General features: G+C 39.4%; 1 protein-coding gene across 1 annotated transcript; it reads right to left on the bottom strand.

The window, feature by feature from the left end:
• Nucleotides 1–885: 885 nt before the first annotated feature.
• LOC139119782 (lysine/arginine/ornithine-binding periplasmic protein-like) lies at nucleotides 886–15,934 on the bottom strand. The gene is made up of 9 exons (XM_070683669.1): nucleotides 15,839–15,934; nucleotides 14,944–15,125; nucleotides 14,252–14,447; nucleotides 4,313–4,365; nucleotides 4,044–4,142; nucleotides 2,685–2,855; nucleotides 2,111–2,244; nucleotides 1,496–1,736; nucleotides 886–1,304 (listed from the first exon to the last, which is right to left on the bottom strand). Exons 3-9 carry the CDS (start codon nucleotides 14,311–14,313, stop codon nucleotides 1,270–1,272), a joined length of 795 nt encoding a protein of 264 aa, XP_070539770.1. The 5' UTR covers nucleotides 14,314–14,447; nucleotides 14,944–15,125; nucleotides 15,839–15,934; the 3' UTR covers nucleotides 886–1,269.
• Nucleotides 15,935–20,766: the final 4,832 nt, after the last annotated feature.

Below are 20,766 nucleotides of genomic sequence, written 5' to 3'. Positions count from 1 at the left end.
ATTTGAAAAAGTGCCGTTGGCATAGTATCTTTTAAGTCAGGGATGTAATATGAGGATACCGTTCCTTATATACAACCATGATCGGAGACATGTGTTACAAGTAAATTCCCCGAAGCATCCCTTTGTATAGAGACACTGCTCATTTGGTGATATCAGTTGTATGTATATATATTTTCTGGTCAGGAATTTAGTAGAGCTGCGTGTCGTAACGTACATCAACTCGGGAAAGAGTGCAACATAGGCAAGTGAAATGCGTGTAACATTCTCTGGAGGGCACGAACACAATTTGTGACGTAAACACGAGAACACTACCTGGGTTGAGAGCTCAGGGACTAGGACTGACGTCAAAGTTTGTTTGTAGAAAAATTGCTTTTGCCGCGAGAAATGTGTGACAAGATGGCGAGTCTTTCGTTTGCACTTGTTTTACTAATATTGATCTTATATCACGTGGAAATAATATCGTGTTCAGTAATCGAATGACAAACGGTGAGAACGATAAACACTCGTATTGATATCATTGGTAACTTCTTGCCCTTACAAATCATTCACTCGTCGAAATGTATAAAGGTCGATTTTATCTAGGTCATACTTTCAACGTGAAGACACAGGTAAGATTGTGATCTATGGATACTGAGGAAGGCATTGAAGAATATTTCGTATTTTGCACTCTACCAATTCTGATCTTCATCCACATACGACAGTTAATTCGACCACCATGGAGAAAAATGTCCGACAGAAAATCTCACACAATTCCAAATACTAAGTGGTCGGAAATGGTCTTTGATGCCGGGTATGAAAACAACCGCTGTCTAATTTATTACTTTCAGCCTTAGCAAACAGGTATCACTCACGTAACTGTAAAGAAGACGCCCAACATTCATCTGATGAGATCAACAGTAACGGTCTATTTATTTATTTATTTATTTATTTATTTATTCATTTATTTATTTGCTTGTTTACCTAGAGGTTACACTCTTACGACTGTACCCCAGGTTAGTTGTTAATAATGGATAAAATATACATATTTCAACAGAAACGATCAGACCTTGAAAAAATACTTTCATCATTAAGTACTGAAACAACCATGACATCATTCTAATCATCGGACAGGAGGTGAAGCAACAGTGTAAACACGTTCACTCTGTTTTACATTTTTTCTGATGTTTAAGGCTACCAGATATGGCAACAAAATTGTCATAGTCGTGATGAGGTTTGGTTGCGCTTTAGATCTGGACGTTCAATTACCACAGAGATATATCGGAAGACAGTCTAAAATATACAATCGATCACCGGTCCTCTCGCTCCTACAATTGAAGTGGAAGAAGAAAGAATGAAAGATATTATGGGATATACCACATACTTAATTTGATGAATAGGTCATAGCACTAGAACTAACAAAATACGTTATATCGCTAATCAATAGCATCGGTGAAATGAACGTCACTACGTTCTTGAGATATCAAGAACACATTTAGAGTATCTAGCAGATCCTTACCGTGATCAATCTGTGCCTTCCTACAAAGCTTGGCAAATTTACCACTCTGTTTCAACTTTCTGAGCGCGCCATTAAACCAATCGACCATATCGCTGTCCTTCCGTGCCCCAACCTGCAGACCATCTAAACAATTGATGACATCACCAATGGGTTCAAGCCCAGTCTCTGTTCCGCCGAGCATGCCTGCATCTTTGTCATCGACGCCATTTTCTGGCATTAAGAGCACAAAAGCTGCGTCAATCTGTTCAAGGAAAGACAACAAACATGCTGTATTTATGTTCCGTAGAAAATTCAACATGGCTCATGTCGCGATGAATATAAGCCTATATAATCATGCAACACAAAACATCGGTTGGTCGTTCCGTCACAGTGAAAATAATAAACGTTCACGTATATAGGAATATCAGATCATGGGAAAAAAATTGTCAAAACTGGAAAGCAAAGAATTATTCTTTTGCTTGAAAATCAACTATATTACATGTACAAAAAACATAAACATTAACGATTGGTACTGAAATAAGTAAGGAATACAGGAAAAAGGTAGGTGGTCTATCCACACGGAAATACAAATCAAATCTGTCTGAAAGCATATGAAAGAGACACAGCACAGATTACCACATTATTTTGAAGGTTAGACCATAACTGGCCGTGGTCGAAGAAACGCATTTGTTCCCGTTTCAATGTCTCAGTCCCTTTCAATTTATTTTCTAGAAGACATCGTGGATCACTATACCAACCATTAATGAAACCTAGAGCCAGAAAACAGGAAAATATTTGATTACGACACGGTTTTCAAGTAACATGAAATAATGACCAAGGAAATGCAATTATGATGATGATGATGGTGGTGTTGGTGTTGGTGGTGGTAGTGGTGATAATGATGATCATGTTGATGATGATGATGATGATGATGATGATGATGATGATCATCATCATCATCATCATGGTGGTGGTGGTTGTGGTTGTGGTTGTCGTAGTGATGCTGATGATGATGCTGATGCTGCTGATGATGATGATGATGAATGATGATCGTTGCGGTGGTGATGGTCTTGATGATGATGATGATGATGATGATGATGACAACGACGATTCATTTACATGTAAACTTATGCTCTGCTCATTTGACGACTGTTTTCAATAATTATCAATTCTTCGTAGATCATCTTATTTCCTAAATGTTTTGACGAACCTATTGTCTTTCCGCTTATATCATCGGGATTGAAATTCCAAGGATTTCCGACGGGGACGAAGAAGCGTGATTGTCCTTTGATATCCTGGAATTTATCGGTAAATGACATAGAATTGGCTATCCCACTAGTCTTTGACACCACACAGCCATCAAACTGGCGTGAAAGTATACCTGTACGGAAAAGAGTAAACAGCAAAATCAATCATGAGCGTAATAAAAGTCTAAAGGATGGAATTGGGCGGTAAGTGTGTCTTCCAAAATAGTGAAATAGGTCTTCATAATAATAGGTGTCCCAAAGCGGTATATCGGCGGAGCGGAACTTTTTGTGTCAGAGGCATTTGGGAGGAGAGAGTTGAGAGGGTGGGAAAACTCTTCGGCGTTAGGAGTACATTTTTCAAATCGTTGGGGAAGGCAGTTGTGAACATTTTCACACCCCCCCCCCTCCCACCACGCCTCAAGTTTGACTTTTTCAACAACAGTAGGTTTTAGTGTACCCTCCAGATTCAAAGAGGGTGGTACTTTTTGTCCAAGTAGAAATTGGTCACCTAGAAAATTTTCTTTTGCACCATATGTTAGGTTCATATACGGGGATATTTGCTGAGTGTGGACGTTGAAAGTCTGGCAGTTTTTCTGTGACACCATATGTAAACAGTGCCGTGTGCGAAATTTAAATGACATGGTGGAAATTGAAGAAAACGATGTAACTGCCAGAGATTTAAGCTGCGATATAATATTAATGGCCCTGTCAATAAATGACATGAAGAATGAATGTTTGAAAATAATTTAATATTATTTATTATTTATATCAAAATTAGACTAATGGTTTAATTCACCAGCCTATTGGGAACCCAGGTTGAAGTTGCACCAGATAGGGTTTGACATGGGATCTTCGCTAGCAGGAATGCAGAAGTTGAAAGGTGTAGCTTTTCTACATGACGTCATCTCTAAACAATGCCCTATGCATAATTTATAAGTGACAGCTCCTGTAAGTAAGTTGTGCACTCATACCTCACAATTGTACCAGTGGTTGTTGTTGTTTTACCAGTGGTAATTTAAACACCATATTAGACATTTGTCGACTGTTCCTTATACCAGTTTTAGTGAAATACACAGTAATATGACATGGCATTGCGTGACACAACTGTAACAAAATCAATCAATCGCTCCAATGACATGTGCATTTCTACAGATGTTCTTTTTACTGTCGTTACGGTAGTTTACTATGATCGACACGTAAACCATTACCTTAAAGTTTTCACAGACAAATAACTAAAATTAAACGCTACCGCTTGTTGCAGTAGGACAGTCACGAGAAACAGAAATGACAGCAGACCTGCATTCTGGATGCAGAGTCCTTACCTACTCCGACAGGTTGAACGCCCTCATCGGTACCACTGACATAACATTGGCGATAGGGTTGTTGCTGTACTACACATTTCTTGCCGGCTTCCCTGCAAACTTTACATCAAAATGCGAGTTATGAGATATTTATGTTTGTATGCATTTTCTTTAGTTCATTTAAACTAGGGGTAAGAAGAAGCGGTTTATTTGTAAATAAAGTTATCTCTTTCAAATTTACTGTAGAGTGAAATGAGTTAAAACAACCGATTGACGGTAAAGATATTTACCTTCGTCAAGGAGATCCACAAAGAATCCTTTCACCTTATGGTCGTGTTCATCTCTGTTCAAACACAATATGATGTGACATTATTATTACAGAATATGCGGGATAGTTGTGGTATTCGAGTATACGTTGATATGGTGATGTGGTTTCCTGGCTAGTCCAAGCGACAAGAGTTTTGTAGTTCAACCTTATCATATACCCATGCCCATATTGCTACATCCTAGTGACGTTCACCGTAAAATATCAGCCGTGATATTTCACGGTAAACGTCGAGATATGTACGATGAACGTCATCAGTTTTAGAGTTTTCCCGAACTACATTAGCAGTTTGTTGGTAAACAACGTAAACAACAAAATGGCTGCCGCTCCCCGCCTGCGAAGCGATGTCGCCGACGTAAAAACTTGAAGGGCTTCGAGGAACACGGGTATTTCTGGTTGCAAAATACGGAAATATCACGTTGAGTCTTGAAATATTTTCCCATGTTATTTTTTTGGTCAAGTTCTAGCAAACATTCTGCCGTTCGCACGAAGCCGGCACTGTGCACGGTCTCCATCGAACAGGTAGTGAGCGCGTGGCGTGACAGCGATGTCGCACGCGCGCGACGACTGTTGACATGGCAACTCTAAAGGTAAACTAACAAAATGGCGTCCTCTACGCGCGAGCTCCGTGCCGCACGATATCGAAATCTGGATAGATTTAAAGCTGAGCAGTTTTTGATCGGTTACAGTTGCAATAGCATATTGCACCTTAAAATGTTCCTTCTGTATGACGATTTTTGTATCCCGGTGTCTTTCTTCTTGGGTTTCATTGAGATATGGACGACTTGCAGCAATGTCGCGCGTGGTGTTGACATCTTCGTCGTATACTTTATGAATGAAGCCTGTTCACATAAACATTCTGATATTTATGCGCAGGGCGTAATAAAGTAAAGCCTCAAAATTTAAGGTTTTTCGTTCTATTAGTAAACATTCCCTAAAATTATGGACATGGGTATATGATAAATCGGTTATTACCATTATTACACCTCACTCATTCAGCGTGCACTGCCATTGGTTAAACACGACTCACGTGACATGTAAAAGAACGTGATGATGCCCTCTGCGAATGTGATGATGCCCTCTGCGAACTTGATGATGCTCTCTGCATTTGATATTACATGGATGACGTCATTTTACTTACTGCGCATACTTTCTGCGCAAAACAAATTGTCGTTCGCTTGTTGTACTTTGCAGTTGGCAACTTATACGTCATGCAGAGCTGTCACCGGCACAGTTAGACGATATTTTGATGCAAGTAAACAGCAAACGAACGAAAATGGCAACAAGGAATGCAATTTCTGTGTTCAGCGACTATGCAAGCAACAAATTTGGATACGCCACTGAGGAGATCGGCAAACTTTAGCGGCAACCCTAGACTCGGCACTGACAACATTTTACGCTGAGGTCCGGACTCAGAAGGCGAACTGTACTCGAAGAAGTCTTTGTGTTTTTGCTTCTTTGCATGTTAGCTTGTTCGGTGTAATAAAAATAATAACACATGAGAGCTTGGGCAATATCACGATTTTTGCCTGCCCTCGGGCTGGTGGTCATGATCGAAATACTGATGATGCCCTCGCCTACGGCTCGGGCATCATCAGTATTTCGATCATGACCACCATGCCTTGGGCAGGCAATAAATCGTGATATTGCCCTCGCTCTCATGTGTTATTATTTAAATATCGCCTGTTCCTTGTGTCGTATCAGCATTCGTGTCATTTGTGCTGCGTCAGACACTCGACTTCGTCTCGTGTCTGACGCAGCACAAATGACACTCATGCTGATACGACACAGGAACAGGCGATATTGGGTAATAACCTCTAAATATCCTTTCTTTTTGTGACTTTTTACACCCGCCGTTTTGACTTCCATTTTCTTGCGCTAGCGGGAGCTCCACTTGGCAACAAAGTGTAGTTTTCATGGTTTTGCATCAAACGGTGCTGTATCAACAGGTTTATAAACATATAGTCAACTGCTTGTATTGACTGATACAGGTTTGAGATATCACAGTCGCAAACTTGGTCATTTGCTCGACGGAAATCGACAAAGCCAGCCCACAAATTCATTTTCAAGATCATGTTACATGCGAAGGTAGCAGCAATATTAATAGACCGATTCCGGAATAAAATGTCGCATGCAAACTACGGTAGTGTTCTTTGCGTGTGATGGGAAACTTACGCTAAAGAAGTCACGTGATAGCGGTACACATATTCATGTCAATGAACACATACATAGGAATACGTGCATTTTTGTCCGTTCGACTCTCACTGGTTCTTAGAACCATCATCTATTTTTATATAATTTGGAACATCGATGATGTCAAAATCACGTAAAACGAGTAAAAGATTGTCAGGTATTTTCTGCAGAATCAACTGCCATTGTGACGAACTCAACCTGTCAACGCAGATTGCGGTGAATTTCGAAAACGAGCTCAGATTTTCGCGTATTACTGTATTTGCTGATTTGTGTTTTGAGGCTTAGATTACTTTAAAAACCAGTACTGTCAGATATGTTTCAAAAACCCAAGTCGGATACCGTACTGCTTTACACCTCTGTGCTAGGGTATGTCAATCTGAGTTTTGCATCAGTATGAGCAACATCGGAATTGTTGTCTTGTATCGGAAGACGAGCTAAAGGACATCATGTTGAGGTACTGTTCAGTGACCTATGTTCGGCAAGTTAATTCAATTTTCGCACCGAAGTCGAAGAAGTCACGTCGTCGTAGGTTAAGTATTACGGGGAGAGGTGGAGGCAACAGCCTAAATGACAGACTAGAGCTCTATACTTCACCTGACCAAAACACTCGACCAAAGTGTATGTCCACATCGTGTCTGCCACACCTGTGTGACATCGGAAAGACAGGAGTGGCTTGGTGTTGGTCAAGCCTGGCAACGAAACACGTCTATTCCACTCCATCTGAGGTATTAGAACATGATAGGCCGGACAAACTCTTGGCGTGATGAGCGGATATTTGCCCCGAAAACACCAACTGGTGCAAGCCGATGACGTAGTAGTCACAAAAAGATTGAAGAGTAAGGCTGCGTTTACACCTCTGGAGGTGGGGTTAAGATTCCAAAAAAAGTTCTCAGATTTTTTCAAATACCCCCTAACAAACCCGCAATGAGAACAAGTCCCCCCACCTGCTGACTTGATACAATTTTGAAGTCCCCCAAAAGGAAGGCAAAATGTGGCCGATATAGTGCTTCGTCCAAAAATATCAGATCATAATACATGATAGTCTATTGGGCAAACTTAGACTATTAACATTTCCCCCATTAAAACAAGCGATATCTCTATTTATATGTAGAGATATGTCTACATGTGTGTGATAATTCATCTAAATGTATTTTGCTTGAAATGGCAGCTAAAAAGAGCATGTGTGTACAAAAAATTGATTTTTAGATTTCATCGATAATGTTTATTCACTATAGATGGTAGTCTATGAGAAAACTATGAACGCATATTTTCTAATATTAAACTAGCAATATCTGTTCATCTGTAGACGTTTGATAACTGATATAAATATACTTGATTAGCATGGGGTGTTAATAAGTGCACATGTGTACAAGAAATTTGATTTTGGAATTTCGCCGAAAATGTTGAGCCACTATACATGGGAATCTATGACAAAACTGAATTATTTGTTCCTAATTAAAAACCTGCAATATTTGTGCATATATGGAATCCTGAATAACTGACATAATTGCACTTGATTAGAAGAGGGCGGTTACATGTGCATATGTGCACAAGAAATTTGATTTTGGAATTTCGCCGAAAATGTTGATCCACTATACATTGTAGTCTATGAGGAAACTATAAATAATTTTTTTAAATAGAAAACTTGGTAAATCTATGTAATTATGTATGCCTGATTGTTGATATTAATGTACTTGATTAGACTAGGGTGGTTACAAGTCCATGTGTGTGCAAGAAATTTGATTTTGGAATTTCTCCAAAAATGTTGATTTACTATACATTGTAATCTATGAGAAAACTATGAATATTTTTTTTACAATACAAAACTAGCTAAATCTGTGTATCTATGTATACTTGATTATCGATATTAAAGGCCAAATAGCTGAATCTTTTAGCATTATTTTTGTGATTTTACTTCCAAACTAAAACAAGTTCGTGGGAATGTACTCAATGAGAGGTGTTTATACAAGTAGAATTAACTGTCCACTGGGACTGCATGGGCATTTTTGAGCAAGATAAATAATAAACGTTTGCCCAAACATAAAATGGCGCCCTCATGCAAATAAAGTAAAAACACAGTACGCAGTGCATATATGCATTGGAATCTTCACAGAAACAATAGAGTAGTCAAATACAATGCATAGTGCTGAATGTTTTCCACTGGGACATCATATGCTTTGTTTTCTTTGTAATATTACCAGTTTTTAAAACTGGCGGGAAATCAAAATAACGGTTGAAATTTAAATTTACTTGTCCAATTTTTCAGTAGTAAAGGCTATATCCTTTTAAGTTGTAGAATTTAAATAAAACCAGAGAAAATAGAAAGTCTTTTTCAGGTCAACAAATTTCAAGAGTTACAGCTACAGGGGCTTTAGTGTACTTGATTATATTAAGGTGGTTAAAGTGCATGTGTGCGAAAGAAATTTGATTTTGGAATTTAACCGAAATGTTTATCCACTATACACTGTAGTCTATCGGGAAACTATGAATAATATTTTTAAAATACAAAACTAGCTAAATTTGTGTATTTATGTACTCTTGATTATATATTGATGTACTTGATTAGACTTAGGTAGATATAAGTGCATGTGTGCGCAAAAAAATTGATTTTGGAATTTCACTGAAAATATTGATTCACTATACATTGTAATTTCACTGAAAATATTGATTCACTATACATTGTAGGCTATGAGGAAACTGCAAATAACGCACAGGTTATCAGCTCCCAAATTGTTATTCAAAGTTTTTTGACCTAAAGCTTCCAGTCGGTATTGATGACACTATGCAGTATTCTAAATAGTTTGTATGCACCGTTCTAAATAGTTTGTGATTTGTCAAAGTCCTCAAAAGATAAAAATGCACATATGGCGACATGAATGTTTGACACTGACCTAGACCCAATGTATTGTCAATGGGAGAATGTTATCAAATAAGTTGTCTCCCTAATTGTTATTGAAAGGTTAAGTTGAAACTTTTCGTCATTATAGAGGACAGTTTTGCACAACAGGGGGGTTGGGTATGTAGATATCATGACAACCTAAATCTTTTGCCTCAATATGGCTGCTTGGATCATCAGTAAATTGTTAAATATACACCAAAACTTGCGCCCGGAGGGCGTGCCGAAAATGGAAATGGCAAGAAGTGAGAGTGCCAGAACTGGTATTTGAAAAGGAATTGATATTCAATACATTTTCAAGTCCCCCCTTTGCAACATCAATTTTTTCAGATCCTCCTGGCATATTGTAATTTTTTTCAAGTCCCCACTGAAATCCCCCCTCCAGAGGTGTTTGTGAATGCAGCCTAGTGCCATTTTGCGGGACTTCTCTCCTCCGATCATGATCGTATCCTAATTTGCCAAGCGTACCGTACGTTGGCCATAGTTAGGTGTAGCCACAAAACCGAACTAAAAGGCCCTTTTCAGGGTCACACTAAAGGTTAATAACATTATAGTAGATTAATCTTGGCCGTATGTCCATGCATGAATGCAGTGTGATTATATTTTCTCAGAAGTGCGGCATGTAGGTACCTACAAATTTTTGAGTATCGATAAATTGTGAGCACGTCTTTCAACACGAGAAATCTTGATACGTGTAAATGATTTTTTTTCTTCAATTGGCGCCACATTTAGCAGATAGCGTGAAGGCTGATGAACATTTGGTAAATATCGAGCTGAATCGTGTCTCACTTTGCACAAGGTTTGATTTAGGCCACGCACAACCACTTATTAAAATTGCCCCCGACAACTTCTCGGTGTGAAATATAAATCGTCATTACGCATTGATAAGGTCTTTGACCTGCTATGGAGCATTCCCGTTTCATAATTTGTCATTAAAACACATAAAACACCACATTCTGGAGTTCTCCTTTAAATTGACATTATTTGTATCTTTTGACCTTATATTGTTGCAAACGAGCAGTTGATAATGTTGTTCGACTTACTGAAGATGTCTAAAAAACGGTCGACCATAGACAACTTCCATCCCGTTTGCGTACACTGTATAGAAAAACCTTGGGTCAGGGGTTAATGGTGGGCTACTTTTAACCTCAGAGTTGGCAAGGTGACCTAGTACCTGCGATCAGACCACACTGCTAACTGCTATCTGGGCCGCTGTAAGCATCCGCGTGTAAAAAAAATAAACCACGCGAAGTGAAAGTCGAAAGCGCAGTATTGCAGTTTCGGGATTCCCTATTACTGATGCCGTTTGCTCAGTTACATTTTGACGGTCAGTTTTTCATGGAGATCTTGACGGCCAATCCTGCTCTTAGATACACTATTCTTTGCTGCTAGAGAGCACATTTTATAATGGGCATTTCAAATGCCTACAAGCTGCAAGAAGTCGACGACAAGGCCTATAGTGGCGGATTTTTTTCGTCCCGTTTGTTCCTCCATATGCATATGTAGACTTGCCCAAAGCCTGTGGGCATAGAAATGTGAAAACAGAGTAAAATGAAGGGATAAACTTCAGTAGACAGTCATGTTATTGTCGAGGTGATCGCGAAATTGAAGCAATGCACTTTGCAACTGACACGTACATTCACTGTGTCACTGTCTGCGTGGCAGGGCTGTGCAAAATCGCTGGCAGCACCTCGGTTGCGGCGTGCAGTTTCTCCACCAAAAACAACCCATTTTTAATCCCAAGCTTGCATTGAGTTTCGTTTTTGAGCACACCCACCTCGGCTGGGTACACGATTAGCCCTGTGTACAGGTCTGTGTGTTCCCGGCGTTATACGGCGTGGAGGCCGTATAACGCCGGGAACACACAGACCTGTACGCACGGCTTAGGTACACGATGTGCTCAGCTGCGCTTCAATACTTACGCAAAGCCCACTTTTGGGAGTGGGTCGGAGACACGGAGGCCGTAAGCGACGTATAGGGTCTCGGCAACTGTCATTGCGATGTACTCACTTTTGGTTCAAAATGCGATTCAACTGATACAAATAATTACACAATGCACAGAGAATAACAACATTCAAACAGATCTTGTGTGTCGAGAGGTGACTCCATTCGCGAGCAGTATCAATGAAAGTACCCGTCGCAGTGTCACGATGATGTCACCGACCCTACACAGTGCACTGTTCAGTCCGAGTGCGATGTTTCCAAGTTCAACAAGTGATCATGTCATGTTTGTAAAACGAACCAACGTAATGGCAAGAAAATGCCCTAAAAATCTTGAAAGTTGACGAAGATTTGCCAACGATCAAATGCACAGAAAATGCATTACTCTGTACCTGTTTCACTATCACCACAGCAATCTGACATTGTTTTAGTTTTACCATTGACCCAATTGCGTCTATGGTTTTATTTGTTTCACAGTCCGTGTCATCGATACTAAAATCAAACTTACAAGCAAATGTCCTGCTTAGTTTCACTATTTGACAGTAGATTGTGAGACGTGCATTTGTTTATGCGCGTGTGCTTCTCGATATCCATTGTGCTGAAGTTGGTGTGTAGGTCACAGGCCGTTCACGTTCCAGCTGTACTTTGATGGTTGACGTATGCGTAGTAATATTGGTCATGTGCTTGGGTTCAATAATGGCGGTTGGTTTAAATCGCGCGGACGCCCTTACCAACATTGAACCTTGCCGTAAACAGCAAGAAGGTGGTTTTACATATCCTTGAAGCCGTCCATACTCACAATTTAGGTTTCCTATTGATTTGACCAGGGATTTCAGTCATCGAAAAAATGAAAAAAAAAGTCAAAAGATACAAATAATGGAGTTCTCCTTTAACATTACTTTAACATGACTTGCACGGCGTCACTTTCCATGCTGAGCTTCCATCCGTGTAATCCGCAATTTATAACAAATTGGGTGGGTTTTTAATTCCCGTTGGTTACCAGAATACCGTATATCTGCACCCTTCATGTAAAGTTGATGAATCTGTTTTGTTATCAGGACACTTATAACAAACACGGCAGGGAACTGTTCTATTGACACATGAAGGAAAATAAGCTCATGGCTATATCAATAGTCCGCAAGTCCTGATGCAACTGGTCCCCCTGTTGAAAACATACCAAAGAACGCCGCACAAAGTTACGGGTTGACTACGATGCTTGCAATACTGCCGCCTGTTAAAATGGCGGCCAATCTGTCACAAGCATACCCACTTACCAAATCTAAAACGCAATAAAAGGTCAATTAATCTGTTGAATATTGAACAGTAATTACACGCTGTATTAAAATCACACTTGATCATGATTTTGTTCAATTGGGCTCAGCTACTGTTATCGCTCGAGCATACTTGAGAACACTTATCCGTACGCGTATTAATGTGCCCACACACCATCAAATGACCAGGCTCTAGTCTATGACATCGCTAGCAAAGACGAGAGCTTTTATTTCCAGAGGCCCAACAGGAGTCCAGTCAACAATAACGCAAGCTACAGAAATCTACAGCTCGCAGAGCAATGCCGGCTGCAGCAAGAAGAATCCGTTCCATGGTCTGTGTGAACGTCGGTGTCAAGAGCACCGGGTATATCGGCTGTGGAGAATCTGACTCCACTACCACGAAGTTTACCCTCATGGTTTGGTGAAAACGATCAATTCAAGTGAAGGACCTTTCATGGGTCTTTTTGTGGTGTTATCTCATTTGAACGAGGATTCAGACCTGCCCGGCAATCAGGAGGTACAACAACGAAATTGGTGTAGCACCACCGGTATAGGTCTACACTAGGCCGTTTGATCACTGTCATGACCGTTGTACATGTAGTATACAGGATCTCTCGACACGTCCCTATGCGTAGCCGTGCGATTTTCCTGTCAAATGCCGCGAAAACCCGCTTTTCTCTATTTTTTCCTGTCATTTGACTATTTCTTACCAGTATTACTAGAAGAAGTTAGCAATGGTGATCGATAGTGGGTCGTTGGTCAAGTCTGTCGCGGGGCGGTACGTTGTGGGACCGGATTCTCTTATATCCGTGTACGTCAACGCGGTGACAGTCTCCGTTATCGAAGCAACAGCATCCATCTTCCGTGTCCTGCTTGGCTTGCCGATCATGTTCTTGAGGGTAATTTTGTGAGGCATTGTGCTTGTTGCTGGCCTAATGTAAATACTATGTTGATCATTTTAGTGATGTTTTATAAGTTGCTGTACTGTACATAGCATTGTGTGCAACCTACGAGGCCGTGCGCGATCAAACCCCATTTGTTCACCGTGACTACGTGCAGTAAACTCAGCGACATTATGTGCCGAGTGTATTGTCTCAATGTTCGTAGTCTTTAATACATGAGTTTATAAATAGAAATACACCACTAAAGTTCGTGTCCGATCTTCACATTTTACTGTCGCATAATCTTGAGTCTTACCAAGGCGTTAACAAAGTGAGGGACCGCTCCCATCTCACTGCGATTGTAGTTGAGAAGACTTTGTTTGTAAAAAAAATTGTTTATCAACAAAAATGTCGCGCATGCGCAGCGCGACGACCGCCGTACTTAAAGTGGGCAATAAATAGTATTCATGCGTGATGATATCATTCAACGCATAATTTCAGTAACTGAATCAAATTTAGATGGCTCATTATAGTGGTAAATATTCATAAAAGAGACAAACAGGTAGACGACTAGTGTTTTGTTAAATAGGAATGGATGTTTTCCTCAATGTTGCTCGGAATTCTTTTCAAAGGTACAGGCAGACACTTCCGTTTTACAGTTGGATAATATAAACCTAATATCGAGTCAAAACATTAATTTCTAACGTTGATGACGCACTTACTGATAGTAAAAGGAGCAGTTGCACACAACGTCTACCAGAAATGAGTATGTCCTATCATCCATTGTTTCCTCGAGTTTTTCCACGATAGTGTTTCCAATAGTCTTCCCATCTGATGAAACATCACAAGTGACAGTGCTAAGTCTTCTCGGTTATGAAAACCTTGCAAAAATGGTCTCAAATAGGAATTGGAGCCTGCCTGCGTTGTAAGGGAGAAAAGACAGTGTTCTGTAAATATTTTACCGAACATACGTTTTGTAGGGGTTAGAGATTAGGGGTTAGGTTTAGGGTTAGGCCTAGGCTTAGGCTTAGTTCGAGAGTTGGCTTCTAACAGCACATTATTTTAGATCCCATAGGACCTTACCTTCTGTTGTTTTTTGTTCTGATATGTGATTAATAATTCAAGTCGCTGCAAGACGGACATTCCTTTCTCTAAAATAAGTTTCATCAAGAAATTAGTACATTATTCTTTAATTTTAGGTTAGTTTGACGTACAATAAAATCTTAGGGTACATTTGAATTTATGTCTGAGTTGTAAAGTCATGTAGGGATCCTGAAAAATTGCGAATCTCACATTCCGATAACTGCGACGAACTTTCCATTGAGGTTCATACACTCAACAGAGTTGAAAAGGAACAGTATGTTATAATTAGTTAACTAACTAACAATATGTTATAATTAGTTAACTAACTAACAGTATTGATATGTCGTGCCAGCATTGCACGAGCCACTGCAACCGGTATTCGCTCAGACAGCAATGCACCAAGGAGACGTGTAGATCTATCTGTGTTTGCCAAGGTCGCCGTGAGTATGCCTGGCAATCCATTATTCGAATGGCCAGAATTGTCAACAATCTGACCCTTAGCAGGCACCAACCCTATAGATGAAGTTGATAACAAGTTGAAGGTTAGTTCAATCATATCATTAAGCGATAGGACTTGAGCAAATCGGAAATACGTAATGAATACATAAGTTGAAGTTGCTAACGAGGACTAAATATTTCGATCAAAATAACTAGCTGCATGAAATCGTTGAAGTTGGGTGAAATTACAGGAATATGGAATATGGAAACATAATCACGGAATAAATAAAAACAATGAGGAGAATTTATTTGGAAGTACAGCGATAGGCAAACGGCCTGTGCGCATGTTAAATGTTGCGATTTAATTAAACTAGCGCATGTGAGTTGAGTAATTTAGGGGTAACCGATCAGAAAAGTTGACGCACGTATACCACATACTGGACAGACTGCGTTAAATTATGACAAGATCACATCGTATAATAGAAAGACGACTTAATATCATGACAACGCCACACCACATAATGGAAAGACAATATGACGTACTGCAGAGTTTAAACCACATGATAAAAGTCTAACACAACGACGAGTTTAAACCACGTAACGGAATGGCTGTGCAACATAATGAAATATTATACAACATGGTGGAATGATAATATAACATAATCACGAGACGATAATAGAAAGACGACAAAACATTATGAAAAGTTTATACCACATAATGGAAATACTACATAACATAATTACAAATTGGCCGCTTCCATTTATTTGAAAAAGCTTAAACAACTTACCGCCAGCCAACATACACAGAAAGGAAATCGAGAATGCCCGACACAGCTTCATCCCGGATTAGATTATTTCAAATCAAGGGTTTTCGAAAAAATAAGACACGTCAATTGTATGCAAAACAGACCTTACACGTACTCGACCTCAATATGATAATCAGACTGAATAATCGACGTATGGACACTACAAATCATACCGCATATATCATTATAATACAAGGGCCTGCCGATGCCATATCTCTTAGTGTCAAAGGCAAAGGTTGAAATGATGTGAATCGGCAAAGGGACGAGAAAACGATGCGTGGCTGAGTTGAAATGGATATGATAATTGATAGTCGTCCACCCGAGAAGTCAAGTGTTCTGCCAAGGTCATGGCCGAAGCAGAAGACTCCTAAGGCTGTGAAGACAACTAGTAAAGACGTAGTGACGCACAAACTAGAACATATTGATCAATCGCCTTGCCTCTTGCGATATGCGCTTTTGAATACGCCATTCTGGAGACTTTCAATAAAATGTTTTTCTTTTGTCCAATATGTGATATATGCTTCTTCGTTTTTTCATCTCTCCTTTCTCTCTTCTTGTTCTTTTGAGAGCTGTTACAACTTATACTTTTCTATGAACGTATAATAATAATAATAATAATAACAAGGCAGTATTGCTGAAGGCAATGAGTACTTGGGCCGTGATAGAGTAATTTTGAGGACAATATATACTACTATTCAAATATGGTCTTGAATTTCCTCCTGTCAATGAGGCATTTGATTAACTGGTTATTAAACGAAGCAATGGCATGACAACGGCAAAATATGTCTAGCAACTTTTGTGGAGTTTGAGGCAGGGGTTCTTTATTTATAGCGGGAATTGCTTAAACTCCTTAAATATCAAATTACAGCAAATTTCTTTTGTTCTCGATGGTAGATGTCTAATATTTAGATGGGCATATTTAGATTTCTACCCTATAGTTATCCCTATATACCAAAAATCGGACATCCAGCTCTATTGGCTTGCTCAGAATTAGATATGCGCATAATTAATGAGGTACAATATGTGGTGTCATAAGGTGTCCCATCATACCATTTATGAAGGGTGTAGCACTTGTGGTTACTGAGTTGTGGACAAATATATATATTTGAGGTCAAAGGTCATCGAGGTCACGTGACATTTTGTCAAAATAATTGTATTGCTAAGTTATTCTTATATACCAAAAATCAGACCTCCAGCTCTATTGGCGCGCTCAAAATTATATATGCGCATAATTAATGAGGTACAATATGTGGTGTCATAAGGTGTCTTATCATACCAAATATGAAGGATGTAGCACTTGTGGTTACTGAGTTGTGGACAAATATATATATATGAGGTCAAAGGTCATTGAGGTCACGTCACATTTTGTCATAATAATTGTATTGCTAAGTTATTCCTATATACCAAAAATCAGACCTCTAGCTCTATTGGCTCGCTCAAAATAAGATATGCACATAATTAATGAGGTACAATATATGGTGTCATAAGGTGTCCTTTCATACCAATATGAAGGGTGTAGCACTTGTGGTTACTGAGTTGTGGACAAATATGTATATTTGAGGTCAAAGGTCATTGAGGTCACGTGAAGTTTTGTCAAACAAATTATATTGTTAACTTATCCCTATATACTAGTACCAGAAATCAGACCTCTTGCTCTATTGGCTCGCTCATAATTAGATATGCACATAATTAATGGGGTACAATATGTGGCGTCATAAGGTGTCCCATCATACCAAATATAAAAGGTTTAGCACTTGTGGTTACTGAGTTATGGACAATAATGTATATTTCAGGTCAAAGGTCACCAAGGTCACATGATATTTTGTCAAAATGTCTGAGATATCTGCGTGAACCGATGGACTCACTGATGGACTCACGGACGGATATGAGCCAACTATAAGCCCCTGGACTTTATCCGTGGAGACAAAAAAACTGTGTCACTGCATCCTTTAGGCAATATGAATACGATGAGAAACTAAATTTTTATTTTTCTTGGCTCATACATGCAAGTCTATGGAGAACTGCCTTATACATGGGAGTCTATGGAGGTGTAAACTAAAAAGTCCTCTAACACGGCCAAATTCGATCGCATTGTGAAACAAATCGACGTGCATCTGTATGGGGTTGGGTACTAGGCGTGAACGGACGGACGGACGCACGGACATGACCAAACCTATAAGTCCCCTACGGACTTCGTCCGTGGTGATTAAAAACAACGCAACAGTTATTACAGCTACACCGGCGGTAGGTTCATATCCAGAGCCCCGTACGGTCTGCCGCCGTCGCTTGAAAACAGCTACACCGGCGGTAGGTTCATATCCAGAGCCCCGTACGGTCTGCCGCCGTCGCTTGAAAACAATCTCATAAACCTGGCCATATGGGCAACTGTGTATGAGCAGCTGGATACTTGACTTCCCGGAGAAGGCGAGCTGTCACGTTCAAGCTCAGGATTATTTGTCGATCAAATTTCAGTAAATTTACCTTACCTAGATGAAATTTTGTCTATATGCTGAAATTTCGCCGAAGTTTGACAAAATTGCATCGATCTTTCAGGTTCATATCCGACATTTTTGAGTTTGAGTGCAGAGTATCATAACATTTTTCGGCCTTCTTTTAGATCGACCCTAATATCTCCCATTTAGGAAATAAATACACAAGCTACCTCGACAAAACTTCGTGCACCACCCAAGACCAAACGCACTACAAATCTGTCTTGACGTCATCATCTCCTTACATGGTAATCGGCATACCGTATTTTTTAGCAAAGGGGACACAGAATACGTCGGAGTATTCAGTTTCAAAACGTATTACATTGTGTGATGTTGTCAAAAAAAAGTCATGTTACTGCAGTGGTATAAATTACAAAACACAAAAGTTCAAATCAGTTTATTTTGGACTGGCTTTACCCAATTCATATTGTTTCTTATGCCAGATTTGACCACGTGCTTACTGGCGACCCCTTTTCATGCAAATTTTGTGTCAAATGATGTGTTCCCCTGGAAAAACAAACGTACGATTTCTATATGAAGGAGGCGAAATTTGCCCTCAAGACTCGAAACCACCCCATATATGGGGTGTACCTAGCTATTTTTAACGAGCTTCTCGAATCTGCAGCTCTATTTCGAAATGATGGTCTGGTTTTCTCAGCTCAAGGATAAGTGTTCTCCATCGCTGTGGGCATTACTATTCTCAACTGGGGGTACAGTTTCCAGTCGTAATGTTTTTCATTGTGTCCGGGATATAAAACCTTTCCTTTTCAAACTTTCTCTTTGATTAACACTAATCCACATCTTGTCAGTGATTAAACATGTTTCAAGTTTAAATGTTAAATTCTGGTCTCGAGCCCTCTTGTTCGACCAAACTGAAATTACCCCTCCCACTTTGGCTCGTCCAGTGGGTGTAGCAAGGGTCGTGCCATCGCCTAGGAAACGGAGGGTGCATTTCGATGCACATTTTGATTATATTCAGAAGATTTTGTGGCAAAAACTCAGATAGAGAAGCATTAATATTCACATCTCACTTATTCAAGACTGGCTGAGAGCAGCACTTCCATTCAGTTAACATCATTACGCCATTTATTATGCCAAGAAAGATGAAGCCAATACATTTTGCCCTCCCTGGTCTCAGCCAGAAATGGTTATACCTTACAGTTTTTTCCCACGGAATGAAAACAAATGTACTTGGGCTGAGGCCCAAGTACAATAATAATAATAATAATAAGAAGAAGAAGAAGAAGAAGAAGAGAAGAAGAAGAAGATTTTTGATTTTTCAAATAAACGTTTATTACTAAAATTAAACTGCTGTACAGAAAAGTACATATCAACTCAATTCAAATTTTGAGACGAAAAGTATAGATGAAATCAGACAAATGCGTTCAGCAAATGATGGTCAATTACTGAAAAAAAAAACTAAGCAAAGTTGGACTCTATAAAAAACAGCAAAAACTGCAAAATGGCTATGACACTGAAGCTGGAGCGAGACGGAGAGAATTGGTGAAAAGGCAAACAGGTAGCTATATCACTTGCAACATGGGGAAAGATACCAATTAGATCTGAAAACAAGCACAATTTTGTCATTGACAGAAAGCAAGATGCGAGGTGCATGAAAATTCTCCACTGAATAGAAGAAAGCAAAACAAACTTCCGAAACAAGAAAACAGCAACAGAAATTTGCAAAGAAATAGAACAAGAACACCTTACATCTTGCAGAAAAATGCCGACTAACCGCCAATGAGAAGGGACATGCCAACCAAGAATTTTCTCAACTGACTACCCCCTCTCAATCCGTGAGGAGTACTGTGCCCTGCAGGACGAGTTAGGTATTGGCAAAAGGGAAAGTGTGCTTAGAGGTGAAAGCACACTAAAAAAAGAAGTGTTCACAACAAAATTGAATTTAAAGTAATTATTCCATCAATGTCTACAATTAATACACCAAATGTTTTTGAAAGCACCTAGATGTTTGGAATTGAGCGAGAAGTAATTGTATTCTTCTAAAATGCGAAAACAAACTCGCCTTTTAAAAACAGAAACACGCATTTTACCGGTTGAGGGAATATGATCATTAATTACATTTCGTCTCGTCACATGAATTGCAATTTTAGCTGCCATAAAAAGAGAATTTAAAAGCGCAAAAGTATTCTTGTCCATGTACGATTTATCGAAGGGTGGGCCTAAAACAAACCACCAGTATAAAATCTTGCATTGCTGACCAAGAAAACGGTGACAGAGTTTACGAAGGAGAATGAACAAAGGAGAAAGACGAGGGCATTCTAAAAATATGTGTAAAAGGTCATCTCTAGCACTATACAGAAAACACAATTAGAGGAGGAGCTATAGCCAGAATGGAATATAAATGAACCAGAAGAAGGAGAAGTAGTAAATTGATTTTTTCATATGAAAGTTTATTACTAA

This window comes from Ptychodera flava, chromosome 20 (assembly GCF_041260155.1).
Source record: "Ptychodera flava strain L36383 chromosome 20, AS_Pfla_20210202, whole genome shotgun sequence".
NCBI lineage: Eukaryota > Metazoa > Hemichordata > Enteropneusta > Ptychoderidae > Ptychodera > Ptychodera flava.
This window is presented reverse-complemented; position numbering and strand designations above follow the sequence as displayed.

Bases quoted from the DNA above. Each gene is read 5' to 3' on its own strand.
- LOC139119782 (XM_070683669.1), bottom strand. From the start codon at position 14,313: ATGGATGATAGGACATACTCATTTCTGGTAGACGTTGTGTGCAACTGC. The intron at 4,366-14,251 runs GTAAGTGCGTCA...GTGTTTGAACAG, and splicing joins AACTGCTCCTTTTACTATCA to AGATGAACACGACCATAAGG. The intron at 4,143-4,312 runs GTAAATATCTTT...TTTGATGTAAAG, and splicing joins TGTGGATCTCCTTGACGAAG to TTTGCAGGGAAGCCGGCAAG.